General features: G+C 38.1%; 1 protein-coding gene across 4 annotated transcripts in view; it reads left to right on the top strand.

Annotated features, from left to right (window-relative positions):
- The window catches only part of Sybu (syntabulin), a 103,467-nt gene that overhangs the window by 41,794 nt on the left and 34,567 nt on the right, over positions 1 to 27,106 (top strand). For all 4 annotated transcript variants that reach the window (XM_076835612.2, XM_076835611.2, XM_076835610.2 and 1 more), the window contains one exon: positions 16,513 to 16,710. In XM_076835612.2, the coding sequence (XP_076691727.2) occupies positions 16,513 to 16,710 (198 nt within the window). The remainder of the gene's footprint in view (positions 1 to 16,512; positions 16,711 to 27,106) is intronic.

The raw sequence follows: 27,106 nt of genomic DNA, 5'->3' as shown, positions 1-27,106 counted from the left end.
ATGGGTGTCTGTAAACCAGCCTTTCAGTCTTTAGCTTTGCACTCTGCCTCCAGACAGGAGTCTCTCCATTCCTCCACCCCTCCCTTATCTTCCTGGGCTGGCAGCTCCCTAAGGTTTGGATCTGATGCCTTTCCCTTTCTGTCTTTCCTTTTCTGCAGAGCTCAGATGAACCCCGTGAAGGCTTTTGAGTGCTGGGCTGACTAAAATTGACAGCAGTAAGGCCTTTGGGGGCATGTTAATGATGCTTTAGGAGGTCAGTCAGTGGGTGGAAAATAAATGGGTTTGGTACTATGGGGAGCATTCATGCTGCAGGCAGTGAGGTAGAGAATGTAAAACATGTCCAGCCAGCAGGGGGAAATAGCCAGTTTTAATCCAGCTACTCTAACACTGAGGCCAGAATATGTGTTGCTTAATCGTGGCAGTTGAATCAGAACAAGATACACACAAACATTAAACATGCCATCCTCTGCTAGAACAAAACTAAAATATCCTTGAGCTTCATAGCTTTGCAGGGATCATTCTGCATTAGCGTATTTTCATTATAAATCATCACAGTCACTAATGTGAAAGAGGCATGCTCAGATAAAGGAATTCTTACAAAATGGAAGTGAAATTATAAAGAAAAAAGGTAATTTAATAGAAGGAAATAAACTTTGAAAATTATATTTTCTTTTCCCCAAATTGGCATCAAAGGCATTAATTGTGAAGCGTCATGTCCTAAAATATTCATTTTTGGAAGAAAAACAATATAATGAGCTTACAAAGAGTTAAATTTACTTAATATAAAAGATTATCCAATATTTATATGAAAACAACTATTCATGATAACGGATGGTATTTATACATTGGCAAAATAAATGACAACTCGATGTAGATGTTTTCCCTACCCCACCCCCATATTTTACATGTAATTTTACTGATAAGTGTGATTCAAAGTCTGGAATCATTTCCAAAGTGACCTGTCCATTTTAACCTACTTTTCCTTTTCTCTCCCCTACTCCACTGCCTCCCTCCTCCCTTCCCATGGGAGCCTTGGCAAGGAACATTTAATGACTGGATATTCTATATGCTAATTTGTATGTTGTGTCTATCTCATTTCAGAAGGAAGGAGTTGTGTGTGACCTTTTGCAAATTCATTGGGGGTGTGTCCCCAAAGAGCTTGTCTTTGAATGCCTCTTAAGGCAGAATCTTTTTGAAGATACACGTGTGCTGTGTGCATTTCATCAAGATGCATGGTTTTGCACTCAAACATTATTCTAGTGTTTAAACTGCCATTCTTTAAAGTTTGTGCTCAGTCAGTCCCTGTGACCTCAGCTGGAGACTGTCATGTTGTATTGGAGGACAGGCCCTATTTCGTGTGTACAGCATGTATAACATTGTACATTCTTAGTAAAGGGTAATTAAATCTTAATTTAAATGAAACAGTACCTAGGAAGTACAGTTAATAGTAAGCTAGTAGAAATAATACTCCTGCTTTCACATTCCCCCTTTTTTAACAATTTCATTGTTGTTTAAAACCATGTTTTCACCTATCACTCTTATTTCCCAGCCCCCATATTCCTTATTTTTAACATGCCTATAAGAAGTAATAAAGCCCACATTTTCAGTTTGTGTTCTGGGTGTAGCCTGTTCGATGTAGGCCTCTGTCATTTTTTTTGTCCCCTTTTTTGTTAGTAATGGCAAATACAATTTGTCATTGTCCTGTGACTCCAGCTACTGTGAGAAAATCTTGTGACCTGGGTGAGCGTGTGAGGTACAGACATCAGTCACCTGCCATGGTTAGCAGCATGCTGTGCATTCCTCTTTGCTTAGTTGAGGCAATAATTACCCCCTTAGAACTGGAAGGCAGATGGATTGCTGGGTTTTAAGCTAATTCTCCTTGGGGTGCCTTGTAAACATGGCAGGTGGAACAAATTATGCATATAGAACACTGGTTGTTTTATGGGAGGCCAGTAATTTTTCTGAGCTATTTTGGTGTTTCCAGTGTGCACCCTTAGACACATGGTCACACTGTAACTTTCATTAAAAAACAGATACCAGGTCAACAAACAAAATGGTCAGAATTGGACAATCTTTGCAGTCTAATCTGAGGAAGGTGTTTGCAGAAAGTATTTTTGCTTTTACAGTGGCCTGGAAGAAATCTCTGAGTGCCATAATGACCTAGAGGTAATCATTGTTGCTGTTTGTGGGTAGAACAATTAAAGCAAATTATAACCTGACTAGTGCCCTGCTGAGGCATGACAAAGCCTCCAAAAATTTGTCAGGCTTTGCCAAGCAGAAATATTTCTGCTATGCTTTTGTCTAGTTGAGGAAACTTGGCATCTGGATAGAGTGAACTTTCGAACATAATGATTAGAATTGAGATGAATTGCTTCCAGAGAAGTGAGCTGCATTACCAAATTATACTATAATTGAATGACTGCCAACCTGCTGTGAATTGAAAAACAAAGACCCTAAGAGTTTAGTATCACTTTAATGAGTCTGGGACTGAGGTATATTGTCTAATATATATTTCAAGGGCTTAACTGCCTCAGCTCCAGAAATATGTACCTAATGAAATATGTTACAAACGAGGGTGTCTAGGCAGTATTTCTTTGAAAATGTGTTAATTGCAATTAGAAAGACAAGAGCAAAACTTTCTGGTTGCCATTTAATAATTTTAAAATATTCTTAACAATGGAAACTGTAACCATAATGGACCTTGTCTGAGAGAAAATTAAGCTTTTTTTTTTTTTTTTTTTGGTATGACATTCATCCTTATGACAATGTCTTCCAATTTCAGAGTATGGCCTTTGTCTACTTGAGAATCCTTAGCAAAACTTATTTAAAATGGGGACACCTCAGCCCTACTCTGAACCTGTCATCTTGGAATAAGAGGGCCCAGAAATCTATATTTTGCAGGCTGTCCAGATGTTTCTTATGTATGAGGTCTGGGCCTCACTGCTTTGTGGTCTCCGTGTATTTGGGGATGTTGTATGAGCAATGTGAGGGGCATGCTAGAAGTAGCACCACAAGATGAACAAAGATCAAAGAAAGCAGGAGTGGTGGCCAGCCAGCTGTTTATACCAGTGGCCATGGTACAAGGTAAATGCCTCCGTGTCCCTTGGAATTAATAGCTTCTGACTATACTGACAAATCCAATCTCTTTAGTCTTAGCAATGATGTTACTTATATCTGCATAATGAGTCTAAGTGGTGTCCAAGTGGTAGAAAAGTAAAGGGGAGCAGGTAGAATTTTCTTACTTTATTTTCCTATGTAATCCTCTCTGGATTTACTATCTGTATCCACACTTTTTATTCTTCTATTTTCTTTCTTTGGAATTGGGATGATTTAGGGCACACTGAAAATGAGTATACTGGGTATATCAAGAGTACACCCCAAATACCCAGTGGTTGCAGTAAAAGAAGAGTAGCAGAGACATTGTATTAGGACATTTTCATTTTTTTGCAAGTTTTTGCCAAAATATATTTTTCCTGTAATAATTTTATTAAATGCCTGTGAAGAATCAGGAATTGAGCTAAGGCTATAAAGATGAAGGAATTGTGGATTTAAAAAGTCAATCATTTTACTGCCTTGACTCAGACACCTAAGATAAATGGAGTAACAAATCTTTGGGAAGTGATTCTCACTCTACTACCTTTCCTCACTTTTATGTCTCTCCTTTTCCCACAACTACCCCCCACACACCCCTCCTGCCTTGTAATTCGAGTTTGTTGTTTCATTTATTATCAACATTGGCTTCTCAGGTTTCATAAGCCCCAGGATGTAAAGAAGTGACTTAATGAGTATCATGTAGTAGATAAACAGAATCTTTGGCATCAAGGGACCTGAGTTAAAGCTGTGAAATGAGCTAGAAAGGCAGGAGGGCCAGGTATGAAAGATCTCATGTGCTAAGAACTGATCTGAGAGATTAAGGGCCCCTACAGGAACCAGGCCAATGTCAAGAACGAGGCCATCTGGACAAAAGATAATGGTGGGGACTCAAGAACTCGATGGTGTGTGCCACTCCAAAGGATTTCAGAATTTTTAAAAAATTCAGTTTCTTAACTCACTCTTTGACCAAATAGGGTGCACAAGTAGCTGAATATGGTTTGTGGCTGTCATTTCCCAGTTCCCAAAGGTCTTGCACAGCCAATGAAGGGTGGTCATCTGGGAAGAGTTATGACCAGGTTCATAAGGTCAAAAGATCTTTCTGTTTATGTGTGGTCTGTGGATGGGAGAGGGCAAGAAGTGATGGCAAGTTTCTGCTTGCTTTTGGAGGCCATTGCAGCAGTAGAAATAAAGACCAATCAAATATTTGGAAGTTTGGGACCTGAACAGATGGGTCTTAGTTTCCAATTGCAAGTGGAAGGGGAAGAATAGGGTCTCCTTCAAATTCCCACTGGACAAACACAAATGAAGTAGGAGAAGTAGGGAGGAAAATCCAGAGTCCAGTTGATTAGTTCAATTTAGGTTTTGCTGCATCAGAGACAAAAATCTAAAGCCACAGAGGGACAGTGGCAGCTGAACTCAAGGGAGTTGATATTGCCAGAGGGTGTGAATGGAGGGACATGAGAGGACAGGCTAGTATTCTGAGGTACAGCAGGACACCAAGCGGGTATTTAGCACCAGGTAAGATCCTCACATTCCCAGCACTCTTGATTTGACATTAGTTACTATCCCACTCCACCCTCCAGGTGGTTTTTATCCTGACAAAGCTCAGTCTGCTCCCATCCATCCTGGGGGAGGCCCGATCCAGGGGATACTCGATGAACTTCATGTTTACAAATCTGCTGGGTGTAAGGTGACTTTTCTTGCTTGCAGGCACAGGATGTGCCCAAACCTCCCCTTCTGCTGGACTTGCCTCTCTCCTGTTCTGAAGGCACCACCCAGGCTCTCCCACCAGAGCAGAGGCCCCCTGACCTGGTGCTGCTCTTGCAGTGCCTAGTGCGGTCCTCCTGCCCCAAGCTCCCCTGCCTGCTGTTAGGCTTCCCAGTCTCTTGAGGAGTCCTGTTATTTCCAGACTACTGCTCTTTCTTTACAGGGAAACCAAACCAAGCTTCCAAATGCACACTTGTGCCCATCGTGGGAATCATGCTTCTCACCCCATCCCACCAGAAACCCACATCCACGGCCTTTTCTTGGGGCTCCTTCTCTCCACTAGTTGGCCAGTCTTTATTTTCCGTCTTGTGTGGGTAACTGTGAGGAAAGGATCCCTATAAGACACCAACCTAATCCTCAGAATTAAGAATCTGTTGATCCTAACCTTCCCTTCCATTTATTTTGTGGTATTTTTGAGGATTTTGTTTTCTTTAATAATTATTTTTTTTAATTCAAAAGTAACAAAACATGTTATTATAAAATATGCAAAAACATATGTCAGGTGGGTATAATCACATTTATAGGATTTATTTTGTTTTGTTTTTTGCTGAAGATTACGCTCTCTTGATTGCTGATCCTTTCTTTTCATTTGTTCGATAAATATTTATCGAGTACCTTTTGTATGTGAGGCACTATTCTAGTAGCTGAGCTAGAGCAATGGAACAATACTAGCTTGGCTCCTGCCCTCGAGGATTGTGTATTACAGATAGTACCTATGCCTATCTTTGCTTGTTAGCACACAGAAGTCCCCCTCACTCGCGTCATTGTGAGTGATGGGCTGATATTCCACTCTACTGAGGACCATCACTTACTTAGTCATTCTTCTTTGGATGGACATTTTGTCTGGGAGGCTAACTTTAAAATTCAGAATTTTGTTTTATGAATGTCACTGGAATTAGACTACATAAGAGCATATTTCTTCTTTTGCTCCCTTTTTTTCTTTAAGCAAGTAGGCTGGGAATGTAGCTCATTGGTGAAGCAGGTACTTAGAATGTGTGAGGACTTGGGTTTAATCCCCACTTCACACACAAAAAAAAGGAGTTAATATTACCTAAAACAATTTTTTGTTTCCAATTGAAAAATTCAGTCAATTGCAATTTCATAAAGTGTATAGTGAGCTTTTTCTTTTTTTTTTTTTTTTTTTTACATTTTTGTTCCTTGTTCTCTCTTGACCACCACTGTCTTCAGATTCTTAGCATGAGGAAAAAAAGATGGGAAAATATTCACATTGCTTCAACACAGCTAGCTGTAATCCAAGCATCCTTAGAATGCTTAGGAATTTCCTTAATATGAGACTCTCAAGAGTTGAAGAGCTAGCGTCCTGGTCTGTCTCTGCCTCTTCTTCCCCTCCTAGGCTTCCAGTTCTCCTTCCTGTCTGTCCCACTTGCCTCCATCTCCTTCAATCATGGAAACAAAAGACATTGTGCATTTAAAAAAGCATGACTTAGAAACTGCAAATAAATCCATAATGCAAAGGAGTAGGGATGTCAGGAAGGTTTGTTACATGCCTATTTGGGAAAGATCAAAACCTCAGGAAAGAAAGAACAAGAGAAATAAAAGCTTTCATGACACGTTAATTCACCACCCTGCTTGCCAGTCTCACCTCACTCTGCGAGTGACAGAGGCACCCCGTTTCTCAATTTCAGCACCAGCCCCTCCTTAAACAGAACATCTGTATAGATTCATTACATTAAATATTTGGACCATGATGTTTTCCCTCCAGATTCTCTCCCCGGGGGCAAATCAAACAGTTTGATGCTTGGTAGAAAACCAAACCAGGTCCAGGACCCTTAGAGAGCTCCAGGTCCTTTGAGGAAATGGAGCTTTGGTCACCTCACTCCACTGTGCATCCTTCCTCCTGCTCTGCTCTTCACCAGAGGACTTTTATGGGAGCACTCGAGGCTCCAAAATAGCTCAGAAATCCTGGGAATGTTTACACATGAAATGATTATTTTGTCTCCAAGAAACAAGGGAGGCAGCCACTAAGTAATGACTCGGCTCTCCACTTCATTTTTAGAGAGAGCAAGCAGTTCCGTGCCTTAGCCTGAGGTGCTCCTTTGAGTTCCTTTGACAAGCTCATTTCCACCAGTACACACAGAGCTCCACGGCATTCAGAGAGAAAGAGGCCCCTGGACCTCTGTCTCTGCAACTACCATCTCTTTTCTCTGCTCCACTTTACAATAAGACTTCACCAAAAATCCTGTCTCTGTGATATGCCCTTCTTAAGCATGCGAGTGGCAAGTCTAACATTCCCTTGCTGTCTTCATTTCCATTGACCTCTCAGCAGTAGGGACACAATGGAACAACCCCTCTTTTAGGGAAGATATTTCTCTTTGGCTTTTTTGATCCCACTCCTGAGCATTCTTCCTGCATTTCAAGTCACTTCCTGGTCACCTTCATTGGCACCCTTCTCTTCCGGCTTTCCAGAGGGCTCTGGGAGCTCTGTAACTTCATATCCTGCACCTGTAGGGTGGTGATCTCTTGACTCCTCCCCCTGGCTTCAGACTCTCTTATCCAAGTGCTACTTGATTCCTCCAGTGTTATGTTTAATTAGTGCCTCAGACTTCCCATAACAAAACCACAATTCTTGATTTCGCCTCCTACACACTCATGAATCCATTTCTGTTCAACCAGAAATGACCACCATTTACCTACTTGTTTAAGGAAAAGACTCCAGAAGACATCCTTGATTTCCTCCCTATTGATCGTCACCATAAATATGTGCTTTCAGTTATTTTCCCCAAATATCTCAAATCCACCTACTTTTCTCAGTTTTCACCCTTACCATCCTAGTCAAACCACTCTTCACTTCTCAATTGTATCGTGGTGGTGGCCTTTAAATGGGTTGATTTGCTTCTGCCCTTGCCCACAGCATAATAGTTAAGGAGGAGATTCTGGAGTTAATTTCCCTGAATTCATATGATGACTCTACCACTTACTGATTACAAACTTGGGGAGGTAGCTTAAATCCTAGTGCTAGTCTTGTATGCCTCCTACAAATCTGGATTACAGTAGTGCCTGTCAAAGGGATATTAGTTAAGACTTGTGTTAAGTATTTAAAAAGAGCACTCACTACTTAATAGGCACTGAGCAAATATCTGTTAGATACATGATCACTAGTTCAGTGTGTTCTCCTTAATGAGCACATAACAAATTTTTATTATCTTGTGCTTAATACACACTATGGCTTCCATTGCACTTAATGATTCCTGGTCTACAGTCCTGCATAAGTGTGGGCTTTTGCCTCTATGACCTCCCAGTCAATCATTCTCTCTCCATCAACCTTCCTTCAGTTCTGTTTCCTCCATCTATCATACCCTGGCCTATCTCAGAGCTTATTGCACTTGTTCTTTTTGCCTGGAATTCTTGTCCTTGATTATTATTATTATTTTTGTCTCAACTCATTAGGAGCTTTCCATGACAACCTATCTAATGAAGTCCCTTTTACCTCACACCTATTTGGTCTACATGACATCACCCAGTTTGTTTCATTAACAGTACATCAGAATCCAAAATACCTTCTTTATAGATTTCTCCACTTGTTTATTTTTAGCTCTTTCCTCACCACTAGAATTCTTGAGGAAAGAATCTGAGTCTTGATCATCATTACATCCATAATACATAGAATACCTGGCACACAATAGGAAATCAGTAATAATTTGTGGAAAAGAACAAATAGGTGTGTGGATGGATTAATGGGTGGACGAAATTTAATTTTGGCCACTGGCTAGTAACATATTGTGTAATTCTGAAGCAAAATTAGTATAGAGCCTTGTAGACCTGTGAGTTCTCACTGTGAAAGGATGCTAAAATTAGGTGAAAAACTAGAAAGTTCAAATTCTGCTTTTGACAACTTAGAATGCAAACATATGCATTCTGTGCATATGGCTACATGTGTTGAGGCAGGAACCCTAAACAGAAAGAGTTTCTTGCCTCAGATTTTTGTGGTCTGCTTATTATGGGATGGCTTCTTTCTAATAGCTTCCTTTGTCTGTTTTTAATTTGGGCATTCTCAGAATTGCTGATGTTTCCTCTTGGAATAAGCACAAGTAGAAAAAATTTTAAAACAGCTAGCTTATGATGGTGGAAAAAAAAAAAAGAAGAAACAGGCACTTTGTCATACAAATCCGAGTTTGAGTCCTGAATCAATTACTTAGTAGCTATGTGCCCATGAAATTCTTAACCTCCCTGAGTCTCAGTTTTCTCAACTATAACACATCCTTAAAATTGTATAATAAAAACTAGTGTGCGGGCCACATGATAGATATTTAATTTTGTTATTTTTTTTTTACCTTACCTAGATCCTTCCAGTGCATGTGAATGATGTGTTGTAAGAGTTTTGCATGACCACATTTAATCTTTGACGTTTTATCTGTATCCATCAAGCTATCTTTAAGAATGCCAGTATCTGAAACAATAAGAATAATGTTTATAGCAGCATATGGTACATCATACTTAATAAATATTTATTGAATGAATGCATTGTCAATAAATACTACTTTTATTCATGAGAATCAACTAGACTTCCATAGAGTTTAAAGTAATGTTTCCTTAAAATAGCAATGATTTTTCCCTTAAATTATGCAACTGAACATTGAACAGCAAGCATCAAACCATAACTGAATGTTTCAAGACATTATGGCACAAAACCACGTTTTCCTCTGCCTGATGTTATTTTTAAGTGTGTCTTCTGGAATTGTTTAGTTCAACATTTTGGAAAACCAGTGAACTCAGATCTAAATTCAAAAGGGAACCAGAAGGTTTAGAGATGCTTCTTGGACTTTTAAGAAGTATTCTGTTTGTATTCTTTGTAACCTGGTGTTTTATTCTTACATATGTTTAGTGCAAGAAAATTTAATTAGGTCATCAAGATTGACAACAAATGTGTTAGATAGTATAGTTGTTGGGCAATTGAATATGAGGAAATTTTAGAGTTCATATCCAGACACATGTGCACACACTTTGGGCAATCTTAATAGATTAAAAGTAAACAGCAAACTAGGTAAAATGTGACAAAGAATTTCATATACATCATTAAGAAAGCCTAATTACCCAAATAGGAAACTAAGGATATGAGCAATTGAGAAAATAAGTAAAAAAAGAAATCAACAAACATGAAAGACATTCAGCTTCACTCATAATTAAAAGCCATGCAAAATAGGGCATAAAAATCCATTTTTAATTATTAACTTGAAAAGTACAAAAAATAATGTTAATTACTAGCAGAAATTTAATAGATGGAGTGCTCTCATACAATAATAGGACTATAAGTTGTCTCAGACTCCTTAGAAGGTTTAGAAATTTTGCTAGACATGCATTCTATGAGCTAATCAAAAATTTGACCAAAGATGTATGTATAAAATGTTATTAAACCAATTTTAATAATAGCAAGAAAAATGGAAACCTCAAATACCCTGTGAGATGGAATTGGTCTTTAAAATTTTAAGTTCATTATCTATTTTAAATAGATACTCATTTAAAATAACATTTTTAAGAAATTAAATAAAATATTTTAAAACTTTTTAAGATGTACTAAGAAATCAGAATAATACAATGAACTCCATATGTTCATTATCCACTTTAGGCAGAATAAATGATAGGGAATTATTGCTAAACAATAGAGAGATATTACTATATTTACTACATCTATCCTTTTTGTACCCTTTGCTGAGGCATTTTGAAGCAAATCTCCAGACATCATGTCATTTCATGTCTGCCTACCTATGTCAACATGCATTGATTAAAAAAAAAAAAATACACAGTCTGAGGATGTAGTTTAGTGGTATAGGGCTTGTCTAGCATGTTGGCCTGGTTCAATCTCCAGTACTGCAGCAAAAAAACAAAACAAACAAAAAATATATTTTCTTATATAGTCACAGTGCCTTTGTAATTACTGACATAATTAACGTAAGTCCTTGGTGTGGTAGAGAACTTGGAAATATCCTTAATTGTGTCAGTAATGTCTGATTCCTTCCTCTTGGTATCATTTTAACCCAGAGGTCAGCAGACTTTTTCGGCAAAGGGCAGATAGTAAATATTTTCAATTCCACTGGCCACACAGCCTCTAGCAATTATTCAGCTCTGCCATTGTTGCTAGAAAAGCCACCATAGACAATAAAAAGTACTGGGTGTGACTGTGTTCCAATATTTTATTTGCACAAGCAGGCAGCCTCTGGACTTGACCCGAAGGCTGCAGTTTTCCAGCCCCTGTTTAGCTCATTATTTTCCATGTCTTTTTTAAGATGTACTTTAGCTTTAAAGCCTTGATTAGATTTGGGGTCAATTTTTTTGTTTTGTTTTTGGTTTCAAGAATACTTCATTAGGAGTTCTGTGGGTGTTTTCTCACATCCCATCAAATGTCCCACTATTGGTAATGATAATACTCAGTGGGTACATTTGGGAAGGCCTGATCCCTGCACTGTAAGCTCTCAATGAGCCTTTTATCTAATGGTTTTTCATCCATTATGTTTTGTTGCCTAAATCAATTACTTCATTAGAGGTTGCAAAGTAGTAATTTTCTGTTTCTATTATTTCATCTCTTTTTATTAACCTGAGTGTTTCTGTAAGGAAGAACTTTCCAAAAACAATGGAAGATTTCACTTATACTCAATTAAATGTATTTGTATAGAAACACTTTTTGTAATCAGGATATATGCTAATTTTTCCTTTTAATTGATAGTTGTCAATATCACTTCCAATAATATGTGGGGAATTGGGAGTTTTGGGAATTGAAGAGAGCCTTTCTCATTTTATTTATTTATTTTATTTTTTAATATTATTTAATTGTAGACACAATACCTTTATTTTATTTTTTTATGTGTTACTGAGGATAGAACCCAGTGTTCACATATGCCAGGCAAGTGCTCTACCACTGAGCCACAAGCCCAACTCTATTTTTTTATTTTTGTGTCAAAATAAATTAATAGATTTTTAGTATGTCTGATGGTTATCAGTCATCTGCATTAATGTTTTTTTCATCCTCAAATTATTCCATCTTTGGCTAATGAGGACCCCTTTGTGCTGGTTCCTGATGTTAGGTTCTTCCTTACTAACCAAACTAGTTCCAGGGAGGATTGTTCAATGACAAAATAATGAAATTGTCTATAATATATGTTAAGATTTTGATAAAACAAATAGCAAGCAGGCAAATAAACCATATTCATTACTCAAAAAGACTAATGAAGTATGATAAATTGTTCAGTGTTTTCTGGGAAACACAATTATAGGAAAATACTATTTATTGTTTTATTTACTTGTTAATACTCTTCTGCACTCTAGATTCCTTCACAATGTGTTAATTTAATAATAGTAAAATTAAGTTAAAATTTTTATAAGCTAAACAGAAGATTTTAAAGTTCTTTTCATTTAGCAAATTCCTTTGGCTTATTTAAAATAAGATTCAGATTATTCAGAAAGTACTTAGACACATTTTCAGAATTGTTAATAATTGTACAATTTGAGCTATTCCTCATGTTCTCAAAAAACTTGTAAAGACAGAGAAAATTGTTTCTCCTCATCTGTCTTTAGAGGCCTTGGGAATTTATTTTCTTTAATAACAATGTACGAACTACTCCACAGGTGTATTTCTTACAATACTTTAGACAGGCCCCAAATTCTCGAGGTTCCTGGATCTGTGAGTATTCCTTCTACCCACTCTTAATTCTCTGTGTTGATAGATTCTAAGAAAGTAACAAGAACAACAAAATAACCTATTTCTGAATATCAATTGAAGTCAAAATGTAAATTATACTCCTTTGCCATAGAAAGTGATCTTTAGGTATGGCCTTGATGAGGTCACTGTTACCCAAGTTTCACTAGGGACCATTCACGACCCGTCTAAGTGGGCATTGAAATAGTTGACACCTAAGAGAAATTATTCCATATTTACAAATGAGTCTCACTTTGCAAAACATGTAAAGTGGTCCTGCTTCTTTTTAATAAAGTTATACTTCCCATGAGTGATAAGAGAAAGAAATGTGGAAGCTTAACTATATAAGGGCCATGTGGAAAGCGGGTGTTAAATTCTTCCCTCTCCAGTAGACCAATAGTCTTCATATTATCTTCCTAAAGAGCCTTGGAGCAAAGCTTTCCTCATGACATAACCAGATGGAGAGTTCTTACCTATCTCAGGCATTCTTCCAAAAATGTGAAACATTCTATCCTTTTTGGATGGATCCTTCAGGATTTCTGCCATTTCCTTCCCAGAAATAATTCCATCATTTCTATCATAATAGAAATTTTTACATTAACATATAAAAGCTAGAATTGTAAATATCATGTTTGCAAATCTGTAGATTCCATAGGCCAAGTGTACGTTAAGATTGTAACAGGAACAGAAGGCACACCCAGAGAGTTGAACTGAAGCAGGTTTAATAACTCCATCTCTTTAATACATGTAGTTCAGCACCTGGTGAAATTAAACCTGAACAACCAAGCAACATCAGCTTGGTTTTCCCATTCTTAGAATCTTGATGTAAATGTGAACTGAGAAAATTTGCATCAAATTTTGAAAAGGAGTAGCATGTTCTGACTTATTGGTGAGCACCCATCTATGCGGTGAATTATGAGAGTTAGGGAGGGAGACCAGGAAAGGAGCCTTGAAAGAGATTTATTCTCAAGATAACCACTTCTTTGGTATTGCACAGAGTAAAACCCCTCAGGTGACACAGGTAACCAGATGACTATGGGACATGAACTTCTCTGCCTGTGCTGGGGTCTTATTTTTATGTAAAGTGTGTCTTCTGTAATAGGAAACTTAATAAACTTAATGGCTATTCCCTTTCTGAACAAGAGTTCTTTGATAGTGTTGATCCCATTAAACAATACAGGCAGACATCCCAAGTTGCTGTGAGAACTCATCAATTTTCTTGGTTAATAGACTTACCAGTTTTCTAAGAACTGCACATGGATAGTGATATATACCAACTCTTCTTGGCTTTTCATGAGATCCATCAGGATGGGGACTGGGTAAATACCTGTGGGCTGTTTTGGTACTAGAACTTGATACATATTTCTTCAGTCAACGAAAGACCATTTCATACATTACTAATATTTTTCCTCAAAAATGAAGCACAATAAGTAGAGAGTTAAAAAATGTTCATGTAGTCTCAGCAGGAGGCTGAAGCAGGTGGATCACACATTCAAAGGCAGCCTTAGCAATTTAGGAAGGCCCTAAGCCACTTAGCAAGACCCTGTCTCAAAATAAAAAGGGCTTGTGGCTCAGTGGTTAAATGCCCGTAGGTTCAATTCCCGGTACCAAAAAAAAAAAAAAAAAAGGTTTTTGTAGTGATTCAAGTGCTTTAAGAAATACCCATAGTTCAAGCTTTATTTAGGTTTTTATGTTCTCATTCCCTGCCATGGAGATATAGACTGTAAACACCCTTGACAGGTGAGGCACACACTCCAGGTGAAAAATGGCTGCTGCTCTCTTCATATTGCCACCACTCTAACTAATTTCAATTCTCAATTTTTAACCAGATCCTAGCACTTAATTCTTGAAATTACTATACTGAAAACATGACATGTACATACTCTTTCTTATTTAACTCCAGAAAAATGTCAATAGACCCAAACAAAATACATTGCTTTTTTCTTTATTGAAAGCATTACTTTAATAGCATTTTCAGTAATGTTTCTCAGAACTGGAAATCGTTTAATTTTGTCCCATTAAATCTGAGGGTTTTCAAGAAAAATGGCTTTTAAGGTTAGACATTCTGAATCACAGATTTTTATTTATTTGGGCCCTCTCTCTTTCAAAGTAAGTAATTTACGGAACTGACTCATAAGGGCATAATTTTAAAGGCAATTGGTAATTTTAAATGACTAGACGTCAGTCATTTGAGTTTATCTGCTTTAGGGTAGGAATCCAGGGAGTCTCTGTGAAGTGGTGTGCAGACCTGTTGAGCCTTGTAAGATTGCTGAGTCTGGCTGAGTAATTAGCAACTTTGCACGGTTAGAGAGGAGCTCTGTGTTTGGGTTGAAGCAGGGGACATGCAAATCTAAAGGAAAGGGTGAGCAGGAGCAGCCCAGAGGGTCTCATCACTCCATGTACATGGCTGTTTCTTTGGGGTCCAGGAAGAACATAGCATGTTTAAAGGAGCAGCAAAGGCAGGAGGCACGAGCAATGTGCCAAACACATTTGCTTCCAGAAACAGTCCAGGGAGGTCCTATGAATATTAATGTGCCTAAAAGTTTAAAAAAAAAAAAAAACGGAGAAAAATAAATCATTTGACTAGTGCCAAGTTCACTTTGTTCCAGGAACTGAGATATTTCATAATAAAAAATGAAATAGAAGCCAAAAATGAAGCGATGGCAATTCCTATTCAGATGGAGTCAAGGCTTAATTCAGGCAATGAGTATGTTTTATTCAGGCCTAGTTCTGTTTCTGTCATATTCAGGCCTAGTTCTGTTTCTGTCATTATTCCAGCTATTGGGTCTGAAGATAGTCTTTGATAGATGGCAAATTATTTTGGTTCTCTTACACTTCATAAAAATTTAATAGTGCTAAAAATGATCAGTGTTACATATCTTTATTCATTCTTTTGTCTAATTAGTTACCATAGTAGCTTGGGCATCAAAATATTTTCATATAATAATTATTTAGTAGTGAAAATCTCCCAGACTGACCAGTTTGAGTAGGTAAACTTTTAAGTCATTTTCTTTGGCTTTAAATTCTAATATGTTCCTCCTCATCAATTATAAGTGAATTAATGAGCCATCATAAATACTTAAATAAATATGGAAAGGGTTTATAGGAGTCAGCAGTATGAATTTCCTGTTTGTCTAATAAACATCTATACAGGTCACTTCATATCACACATACTAACTGAAAATAATGAGCCTGGTAATAAAAATCACTCACTTGAAAGTTAAGGGAATGTTTCTAAGTTGAATATCATTTTCAATTTACCAGTTTATTCCAGACAGCAATGTATGTGGTTGATATATTTTTGGCAGGGCGTATGTGATAAAACAGGCTCACTTCTTTCTGCTTCCCTGAACTTCTAAAGGCAGCAGTCTTACGTATCAAACTCTATTAGCCAATTGGCAAACCAAGTGATCAAGCACTAGGTATGGTCAAAAATATTGGAGGAACTTTATTTTCCTAATACAAGCAACTCTAAAACAGTGACCTTGAGTTGTCATGATGAACTTTTCATTACTAATCCCATCAAAAGTCTGTGGACAGATAGGACCTAAAATTGCACTACGTAAGAATATTCAAACAGACATATAGTTAGGTTTTCACAATGCTTTACAGAAATATTTGTGATCAAGAAACTTATTAAGATTTGCCTGTACAGCAGAATAGAATAGACAATATGATTGATGTATGTACATTCCATGTATGTATTATATATCAAAATATATTCTACTGTCATGTATGACTAAAAAATAAATAAATAAAAATTAAAAAAAAGATTTGCCTGTAAATGTTACCTTAAAATGCTATTTTTTTTGTTATGTGCATGACAAAGAAAAATGAAGTCATCCAAGGAGTATCATCCACAGCAGTTCTAAGTGGACATTCTAAGCAGAGTTCATGTGACTCCACGGGGGTGTGCATGTGTGTGCCTGGCACCCTGCATGGCTTCTCGCTGCCATCATTGATTTCCTGCCCTCATTAAAACCTTATCGATCCCTGTTCTCTAGATGACACAGGCTGTCCTAGTAGCCAGTCAGTATCACCAGTGAAGACACCCTCAGATACTGGGAATAGCCCCATTGGCTTTTGCCCTGGAAGTGATGAAGACTTTACCAGAAAGAAGTGCACCATTGGAATGGCTGTTGAGGGAAGCATCCAGTCAGCCCGATATAAGAAGGAATCAAAGTCAGGCTTTGTAAAGCCAGGTAAGTGCACCAACTCTTCATATTTTACCTGGGTAATATAACTGAAGCAATTTTTCCACTTGAAACTATGTGTGTGTGTGTGTGTGTGTGTGTGTGTGTGTGTGTATACACACACACATACAGATGATTTTATGGGGCAAGGTTTTGTCCTGTGTCCTTTTCTGTTGGTTGTTAGTGTCTGTCTGCTTTTGAGCTTCCTGAATAATTGCTGTGCACAGCATATCATAATGGATTATTCTTCCTCTTGCTTTTGGTCAACCAAAGAGAATGTCATTTTATCTCAAAGAAAAACTTAAACTGCATGAAAAATACAGTTGCTAGTTGTCCTTTGCTTTGTAATACTATGAAAAAGAAAAAGCATACTACACAATTGGGGAGGTGTGATAGCATATAAAAGATAAAAAGGAGTATGACGAAGTATAAGGGGTAACCTTAGTTTTTAAGAAACAGTGAGCAAAAGAATGTCGTGTAATTTTAGCCAAGAAATGAAAATATTATCTTGTGTACTCAAGGAACATGGCTGCCGTACTTTTGCCAGCACCCCAGCTCAACAGTCTTTTTTAAAAATTGAGATATAATCCAGATATCATAAAATTCATCTATTTCAAGTATAAAACTTAGTGGGCTTTAGTCCATTAAAACCATTGTACAACATTACCATTATCAAACTCCAGAACTTTTCTTCTACCCCCAAATGAAACCCCCTACCTATTAGTAGTCACTCTTCATTCTCACCCCCCGACCCAGCCTGTCCCTGGCAACCACTAATTTTCTCTGTCTTGATGGATTTGACTGGTCTGAACATCTCATAAAAATGGAATCATACATTGTGTGGCTTTTTGTGTTCGGCTTCTTTCACTTGTAATGATTTCAAAGTTAGCTACTGTAGCATGTATCAGTGCTTGTTTATCTTCATGTTTGAACAGTATTCTGTTGTATGGGTAGTCCACATTTAGAAATAGCCTTTTTATAAAACAATTTTAGGTTTATAGAAAAATTGAGAAATGAATATTGAGAGTCCTCCTATACCCGCTCACTACTAGTACTTCCTGCTTTCCCTGTTTAAACATCTTGCTTTAATGTGGTGGTGTACCACAATTTGTTTATTCATTCTTGATTTGATGGACATGGGGGTTGTTTCTGCCGTAAGCTATTAAGATTAATGGCGCTGTGAACTTTGGTGTACAAGCTGTTGTATGAATTTTTTTAGTTCTCTTGTGCATATTCTTGAGATTCCTGGATCATATGGTAACTATATATGTAATTTTTCAAGGAACTACCAGACTGTTTTCCAAAATGGCTAAGCCATTTTCCCTTCCTACCAGCAATGCATGAGGGTTCCGGTTTCTAAATATTCTTCTTAATACTTGTTACTGTCTTTTTTATTATAATCTTTGTGTTAGTCTATTTTGTGTTGCTATAACAGAATACCTAAGACTATGTAGTATAGAAGGGAAAACAAATTTATTTCTTACAGTTTTGAACAGTGAGAATCAAGGTCAAGGGGCTCAGATCTGTGATGGCCCTCCCATCATATGTAGAGGAGGGCATCCCTTGGCAAGGAAGTGAGTGTGCCAGCCCAAGTCTTTCTTCTTATAGAGCCATTAATCCCATCACAGGACTATGAGTCTATGATGGGGGTTGGGATGCCCATATGAACAAAATATTATGTACTAACTTGAGAGGTTTATTTATTAAGATTTTTGAACCTAGTTTTAATGCTTCTTGCCCAAAGGCAGAGCCTAAGGCAAACCTTTTATCAACTGTTTCTGATTTAATAGCTCATAGGCATAAATACTGCCTAAGCAGTTTTTACCTGGTAAACTTTTTATTTACTTGTACAAGGTAAAGGGATCCATTAAGTTTCATAGTTGCCTAAAATTCCTCACATCATCATTGCTACAGCTTTGGAATAGGACCCAATTCTGTACAGTAAATTCTGTGTATTTGAGAAAAATCTGCACAGTGACCTATACTTCTTTGAACTTTTGTCCTGTCAATCTAATAAATATGAAGAGAGGAAATCCTGGAAGTGAGGCCCCTGGATGACTCTGCATTTCTCACATGCAGAGACATAATCTATTACAGCACAAGAAGATAATGCTGCAGGTAAAAACAGCCTTCTCCCAGCCCTCAGCTCTCCCCTCCCCTCAGTCAAGACTGACCTCCAGCTCTCCATGCATGCTCCACTTTTTAAAAATAAACCGACTCATTAAAACCAATACTAATTTATTAAAATTAGCAAGCAATTAATGGCTCTTATACATGTGCTCAGGGACCCTTTAACATTAAGTAACCAAAGCCCATTTAATTTTAGGTCCATTTTTCTAGATTCTGGAACACTGCAGTTCACCTCAGAAAAGAGTTATTGAAATGCCCCTGAGGTCAGTAAGATAGAGAATAATGATCACTGGGTCTGTTATGCATAAAGAGAAGGGAAATATGTCACAGGATGCTAGGAAGGTTTGGAAAGGGGAGCTGAGCAATGAACGATCCTGTGCCTGCCAACAGGGCCCTGTGGTGTACACAGCAGTGAACCCTTCCTGCCAGGCAGGAACTCCTTCTGGAAACTTCTTACAGGCAGTGAGCCTTCTGTCATTTTGGCTTCTATCACTTAATACCTATGCAGATTTCATTAAAAATTGCCAACAAGGAGCAAAGAAAAACATTCCTACAGTCCAGTTGGGTGATGGCTTTGTGTTTTCCTTTTCTCCATAATTCAGCAACACATTCAGGGCAGAATCTCCAGAGCCTAATTTCGTGTCAATATAAAGCAAGTGTCCAATAAAAACTTACTGGGAAACACAGTGTGTACTTTGTGCAAGGGATTAGGTTTTTTGTTTGTTTGTTTTTTGTTTTTTTGCATATTTACGGCCAATAATTTTTTAGAAGCTCAAACTGAAAAAAAAATGTAATTGAAAACAGATCAGGTAACTGAAAACAGGCCCTTGACTTGAATTATACAATCAGAAAGCCATCATCTCTGATTTTTATTTATAGTTGAATTTTTAATGTTGTTATCAGTGCATTATAGTTATACATAGTAATGGAGAGCATTTTGACGTATTCGTGTACGTATGGAATATAATTTGCTCCATTTCAGCCTCCAGTGCTTCTTCTTTCCCTTCCTTTTCCTCACCCCCAACTGTTCCCCTTCCTCCTCTCTACTGGCTCCTTCTATTTATTTAAATTGGTGCTTTATAGATGTGCCTAAAGGTGGAATTCACTGTAGTGTATGTATACACACACACACACACACACACACACACACACACACACACACATCATAATTTGGTCAACTTTATTCCACAGTTCCTCCCTTTTAAGGAATTAGATTGAATGTGAGAGGTACTTGGGGAAGAGGGGGCAGGACTGACCTTGTCATCATCCTGCCTTTAGGAAGCTTGTAATTTAAGGAAGAATACTGTAAAATAAATCCTGAGGAATCCTACAGATTAACAGAAAAGGAAGGAAGGCTTTCCAGGGGGCTACTTATTGAGGAGTCCTGGATGGTGACATTTCTTCCCCTGGGGTGCTCTGCTAATATCAGTTTGTAGTCAGTTTCCTGATGAAACTTTTTAACCAGAAATGAAAGTCCTAATTGGATTACTGCTCTAGTACATGAAGTGACAATACTGAGCCAACTTTCTTGCTTGATTTATTACTTACAGAGTATCTTAACCCGGGAAAGAAAAGAATCCACTGTCATTGTTTTACAAATAGAAGCACTAAATTCTTTGTGCTCAAGGCTAGTTGGAAGGGTGGAGGAACAATTACACAATTTAAACAAATAATTTTAAAAATGTGAAAGTCAAAACACCACTGGAGGTGATTAAGGAGATCAGGAAAGAGCAAATGGTTAGGGTCACTATAATTTAACTGAAATCCACTTTCAGAAACTGAAATGTTGAAATCTGCATTTGAAAGATGTCACTGTATCTCCTTAGCATTCAAACAAAGTTAGTATTCCCTTGTTATCAGACACCACCCAGGCTATTGAAATTGGAGACCTGGCCAAGCTGAATCATAATAACCTCACAACAATAGCCAGGGATTGGTTACTTTAAAAAAAGAAAAAAGCTTTCCCACATTGAGAGGCATTTGCTAGAAAACTCAGAAGGCACCAACTAGGTTAGTGATTAATCAGCACTGGGTCCCTTGATAGAGCCTCTTTCACACACAGCCCACAGATGTTTCTGTTCTTATCAAGAGCATTATTTCCACTTCAAAGTTAGTTGTGTATAATAAAACAACAGCTTATTCTTGTAATAATGTGAGCTGCCTAGAATAGTTCAAGGAGAATTGAGTGCCTAGGCTTCCACAGTTGTTCCCCAGGTTGCCCAACCTGTTCCGCCTGCAGGGAAGGGTCTGCGCTGGGGGAGAGGGGGCCAGACTGTACTTGTACACACTAGGTCTGCATCTTCATATCTCCACCTTATTACTGTGTGATCTTTAGCTTCTTGTGTGTGTGTGTGTGTGTGTGTGTGTGTGTGTGTGTTTTGTTTTGTTTTGTTTTGAAACTTTGTGCTCTGCATCTGTAAACTGGATTGTTGAAAAGACTTTGAAAGAGATTAATTCCTCACTGTATGGCAGCGAGGGCCATTTGTAGTTCTTAATAAAGATGTAACAAATTCCATGCACCTTATTTACATAAAAACTCCTAAAACCCTCATCCAGGACTTAAGTTTATTTGAAATAAAATTCTAGCATGTCATGTTAGCCCAGCTCACATAAAATGAAAGGACTACTTGATAAAGGAGGACACAATGACCCAAGTGCAAATTGACAGCTGAAGGCTTGACAGTGCGCCCAGAGATGGGAAAGTAGGAAAGAGCAAATGAAAGACCACTAAAAAGCTTAGTGGCCTTTTCAGTGTTATAGACCATTACTAGCTTCAAATATTTGGTAGCAGTAGGTGCAGTATTGATGTAAAAGCAGACAGAATCATTGTGATGGTGGAATTGCAAGAAAATGCTGTCTATGAAAGCAGAAAAATGTCTTACACATTTAAAAATATTTCCATAAAGTGAAAAAATTAAAAATTTGATGCTGAAAGGAAGATTTTGGTTATGAAAACTTTCTATATTCTTTGGGAAGCTATCATTTTTTTTTTAAATAGCTCAGTAGTTATTAACAAGTCTTCGAGCAACAAAGCCCAGCTGCAAATATAAGCTGCCAACACTTTCAGATACTGAAAACCTAATGAAAATATTTAGAAGGATATATTAGATGTAATTGTGGGCTTGGAAAACACTTTTGACAAATGATTTTTTTTAGTCAATAGTTATTGAGAACTAGCTGTCCCAGGCAAAATTCCAAGCACTTAACTCATTTCATTCTAACATTGATGTGAAAAAGGGACATAATTAGCCCCATTTCATAGGTGGAGAAACTGAGGCACAAACAGATTTAGTAACCATCCAAGGTCACGCATCTTATAAATGGATTTTAAACAGCGCAATCTTGCCCGTAACTCTTAAGCGTGCAATAATTGTAAGACCCACCTTCAAAGAATTAATTATAGTTGCAGTAAGGATGTGTAAAAATTAAGAAAGATGTGGCTGATATAACACATGAATTATTTTTCTTTAATGTTGGTAGAGCCCTAAAAATTCCTATGAAGTCTTATAAATTAGCTGATAAGAGTCTATTTGTAGATTATGCTGGCTGTTGCTAATAACAAAATTAATGAGACTTGATGTAACTTCAGGGAAGTACAGAAAGTTGAATACTTAAGGCTTTCCGAAAGCAGGTCAGTAAAATGAACATGAGAACAGGAGATCAAGGGAATCTAAGGTCCTCAGTGATTTCCACTTGATCATGAACTAGTCCTTTTTCTACTCGTCACAAATGTTTTACCTGCTCCCCTGCATGTCATGAATACTTTCTTAAAGGAAGATCATTAGACTTTGTCGAGTGAGAGCTTTTGCACTGATACTGAAATAGATCTCTGAAATTTTCTTTCACCCTGAGAGAAAGAATGTTCAGACAGAATACAGCAGATATGTTTTATGGTAGACAGTTATCACTTCTCCTCAACAGGGACCAAAACAGTAAAACAAAGTTTAAAAGTGATGAGTGTTTGTCTTTATGACAGGTTTAAGTGTTTGCTTTCATGCCTTTTTCTCACATCTGGGTTTTTGACGATGCACCCAATCAAGTAATGGTAACAAATGGACCTTAATGGATTTCTCTAAGAATTAGCAATTCATAATCCTCCACTTCAGAGGTAACTGCCATCCAAATCCCAGGTCTACTGGGATTTATTACATGTACAGTGTTCATAGCCACTGATTTGGGGGCCTGCCAAAGGCTCACTGAGTACTCTAATGTGGTAGGAAGGAAGCATTATAAGTCACTTATACACAGTGGAAGGCCAGTAAACCACACACCCACCATTGAGGGTGCTTATCAACTGTCAGCACAACAGAAATAAAACCTGGAAATGTCTTTCATGTGTAAATTATGCAAATAGATGCTTTAGGTTGGGCTTCTCCCAACCCCCCATTGGCCAACACCAAAATCCAGGAGCATTCTGCCAAGGCCTGGGTATGGTTGAGGGATCCAGCATGGTATGGTGAAATAATGGAGCCTGGAAATAGCTTGGAGCCATTCCAGAATCCTGAAGGGACTAGAGGAGGGTCATGTTACCTAGAACCCAAAGGTGGCCATATATGAAGGACTTGGGAAGAGGAACACAGCCACTGGCAGAGAAGAAGCCAAAGAGATGAATGCCCTGACTTCTCTATCTTCTTGGCTGGTATGATTGGTTGTGTGGCATTGGGTGGACTCTAGGGTTACTGACAAAGAAGTTATGTGATGAACAGTGTAGCACGTACCATTGGTTAATTCATTGAGTTAAATTCTTCTACCACCTAAGTTGGTGGTAGCCAAGGGTGTCAGTAAATCGCATGAACGTAGGCCACTGTTTAACGAGGTAACACTTCAGGAACATAGCTGCAACAGACTTGCATTCCAAGAAGCATAGACTGGAATGTTTGTAGCATTGCAAGAATCTAATGGAAAGGGAACCTTCACTTGACCATGTCATTAAGAAGAGTTTCTGTTAAATTAGGTTTGAATCTCCAGTGTGTACTTAGCAGTTTTCTTCATTCATTCAAAAATTTAGTAAGCATTACAGTGTGCTAACAGCATTGTTCCAGGCATGAAGGATATAGGAGTGAAAAAACAGACAAGATGCCTGTTCTTATGGTGCCTGCTTTAACAGGAGATGCCTGGTGCATAAGCACGCAAGCAAGTTCAGATAGTGACAGATGAAACAAAGTCATGCAATAGAGAGCTGGGGCAGGGAAATGCATGGGGAGATGACATCTGAGCTGAGAACCTCAGGCTCGGAGAGGGCTCAGGGGATGCACAGGTGGTAGGCAAAGCAGTGAGTTAAGAAGGGAAAGAGGGGGAGCAGATGAAGTCTGTATTGTCAAAGTAATGGGAGGCCACAAGGGTTATAAGAGGGAAAAAATGATTTGATGTATGTTTTTGAGATCTCTCTGATGACTTTTTGATGCCTGAATTGTCAAGAAGTGAACCTGGCAGAAGGACACTAAATTGAAAGGCTTATCCTAGGATGGAGGCAGAGGAGACAGGAAAGGATAGAGATGCAGTTCACATGACAGCACATGACTCCCATTTTCCTAATGAGACTAGAAATGTTTATTTGCTAACTCCAGTAAGCCTTTTTCAGTATGGATGAAATATCAATATCCAATGTTTTTTTTAACTTGTAATTTTAGTTAAATATGTTTGTACTCTATTATTAGAAACATTGCTTTTATGCATTTTTTATTTAAAAGTTTTAATCAGTCTTTCTCTCTCAAGTGACTTGTTAATTCATCTGACTTTTCCAGGGTAAATCATCTTCACTTCTACCCAAATTGTTTGAGATAAAGCAATTTTGAATCCATGTCTCTCTCATTGGTCATTTGTTCAAGCCAGCCAGGAGGGTATGGGCTAAGTCACTGTAACAAATAGACTCCAAAATAGAAGTTAAAACTAGACAGATGATTGTCTCTTGCAATATAGCACATTTGGGTGATCCAGGCTGATAGGCAGCTCTGCCTCCTTACAACTTGGCTACCTCTTGTGGGACCAGAGTGGCTCTCATCTGCCTAGAAGAAAGCAGGGGAGAGGGACCAGGGGACACTCTGGTCATTTTAAGGTCAGGATGAAGAAGTGCCACATGTCGTTTCCAATTATATCCCAGGACATCCTAGTCAAATGGGCACCTGTTATTATAGAAGAGGGGGAGAGTGGAGGTAGACATTAGTGAACAGCCAGCAGGCTGTCACTGCATCCACTGCATAGCCTGGGACAGCTGGCTTTTCTGTTATCCTGTAGATGTAGATAATTATCTCTCTCTCTCTCTCCAGAGCTATTTTGTTCCTGAGTCCAGATAGCAAGGGATATAGGGTTTTGTGAGCTCTACAGCTTAACCACTGACTGTGTTACTATTTAAAGGGATCTTTAAACCCATGGAGGAGTCATACCTTAGGAATAATTAGAAAAACTGCTTTTGGATTTTTCTGTTTCATTTGAAATAATCCCATTGGTTGGCTTTTGAAGGCAGCCAAAAGTATCACAGACAGAAGCCAGTTCAGACTGACATGTCTTTTTTGAATGGCACTTTTTGTTCAAAGAAGGTAATTATGAAACAGCCCTAAAATAAGAGGCTTTGAAAAGACTCTAATATAAGGGGATTTCTTCTTTGCTGAGAGGTAATTGTGCAAGGAGAAGTACTCATCTTACATTTACACATAGAGGTAGGGTGGACCAGGTCATCTCAGAAGCAGTTGGGGAAAGGGTTAGTGGGAGGGAGAGTGTAATCTGTAATGTAAGGAAATGTTTTCTCTTTTTCTTTAATATGGAAAATAATTAATACTTAGCTTTTTCCCATTGCTACAGTATTCATAAAAGATATTGGTTATATATTGTCATATATGCACCATGTATTTACTATACAACACTGAGAGGTAAAAAATAGACATCCTCTGTCTTTGCAAATAATCAGTCTTAGCATTTGACAGGTGACTATTTATAGTGACAGTATTGACCTGTTATATAGTCTGTTCTCAATGACTAATCACTTTCATGTCATTGTAAAAGGAGAAAGGAGGAAAGTTTACAAATGGCACACTTTTAAGTCATTGGGATGATCACTTACTATTCCACCTACGTGGGGCCTATTTTATCTCTGGTGCCTTATTGGCAAGAATTATTCTGATATGATGGATGGTTTGGGTGGAAGCTTAATAAGTATGTAAATAAGTATGTTTACTTGAGAGAGCTCCTATTGGAAGGAAGGCACCTACTGATGTCCTAGAGAGCCCCGGACTCCATTTTCTCTTCTCAGAACAACGGATCTGCCCTCTTCCTCTCTTCCAGGCACTGCTGTAAAGTGCCTTGCATATTTAAATAGCTGGAATTCATGAAGTACACAAGCATTTTTCTCAAAATGTCACATGCTTGCCATTAAATTTAGGGATGAGTGGAGTTTTTATGTAATATCTTACTTGCTTATGGGGATATTAATATGGAAAAATTGTTTTGTTCCAGTATTATCAAAAGATTAGTCTTGACTGTTGTGTAGGCTTTTGCTTCTATTTGACAGTTTGGTATTTCTTCAGATGCTTTGTGTCCATTCATGAGGGCAATGATTTCATTTGAAATGCTGCAGTCACCAGGGAGAAGGCCCTGTGCTGTTCCCTGATAGGTTTGCTCTCCCTCTGCCTCCTGTTGCTATGGTGCCCAGCAGAGTAACTTCCTTGCCCTGCACATGCAGGAGGCTCGGTCTCCATGGATACCCCCACTCTGAGACTGTACTCTACGGAGAGATGAGCTGCACACACTGTATTTCTGCAAAAGACATACCCCAGCCTGTGGTGGGAGGCTGTTTGCAGAGGCAGTGTTTGCCATGAAAGTCTACGGAGCTTACCTTCTAAGTAAGTAGTATTAGTCACAGTAAGTAAATAATTACATTGGATCACTGAGGATATGCTCTATGTGTGTGTGTGTATGTGTGTGTGTGTGTGTGTGAGAAGTTAGTTATAGTAGGCTAAAAATGTATACTAAAAACAAAATTTCAGCTCCACCTTTTAGATATTCTGAATGCAGAGCCAATAACTAACTAAACTTTTCAAAATGCATACATGTATTGTTTTAGATATTCCTGGTAGTTTGTGAGTCTGTATATGTCATTTCTCTCTCCCCCCCACCTCTCTCTCACACACACACACACATACCCCATGTAGACGGTTTATTTTAGAATGCACTTCTCACCCTGGAGCATTGCATGTTGCATTTGTAAATACCAAGCATGGCCTTCCCAGTTGTGTGTTCAGGGAAAAGATGAGCACAGCTATAATTAATGCTAATTGGCACT

This window comes from Callospermophilus lateralis, chromosome 16 (genome assembly GCF_048772815.1).
Source record: "Callospermophilus lateralis isolate mCalLat2 chromosome 16, mCalLat2.hap1, whole genome shotgun sequence".
NCBI classification, from domain to species: Eukaryota; Metazoa; Chordata; class Mammalia; order Rodentia; family Sciuridae; genus Callospermophilus; species Callospermophilus lateralis.
The sequence above is the reverse complement of the archived record's forward strand: the minus strand, read 5'-3'. Positions and strand labels throughout refer to the sequence as shown.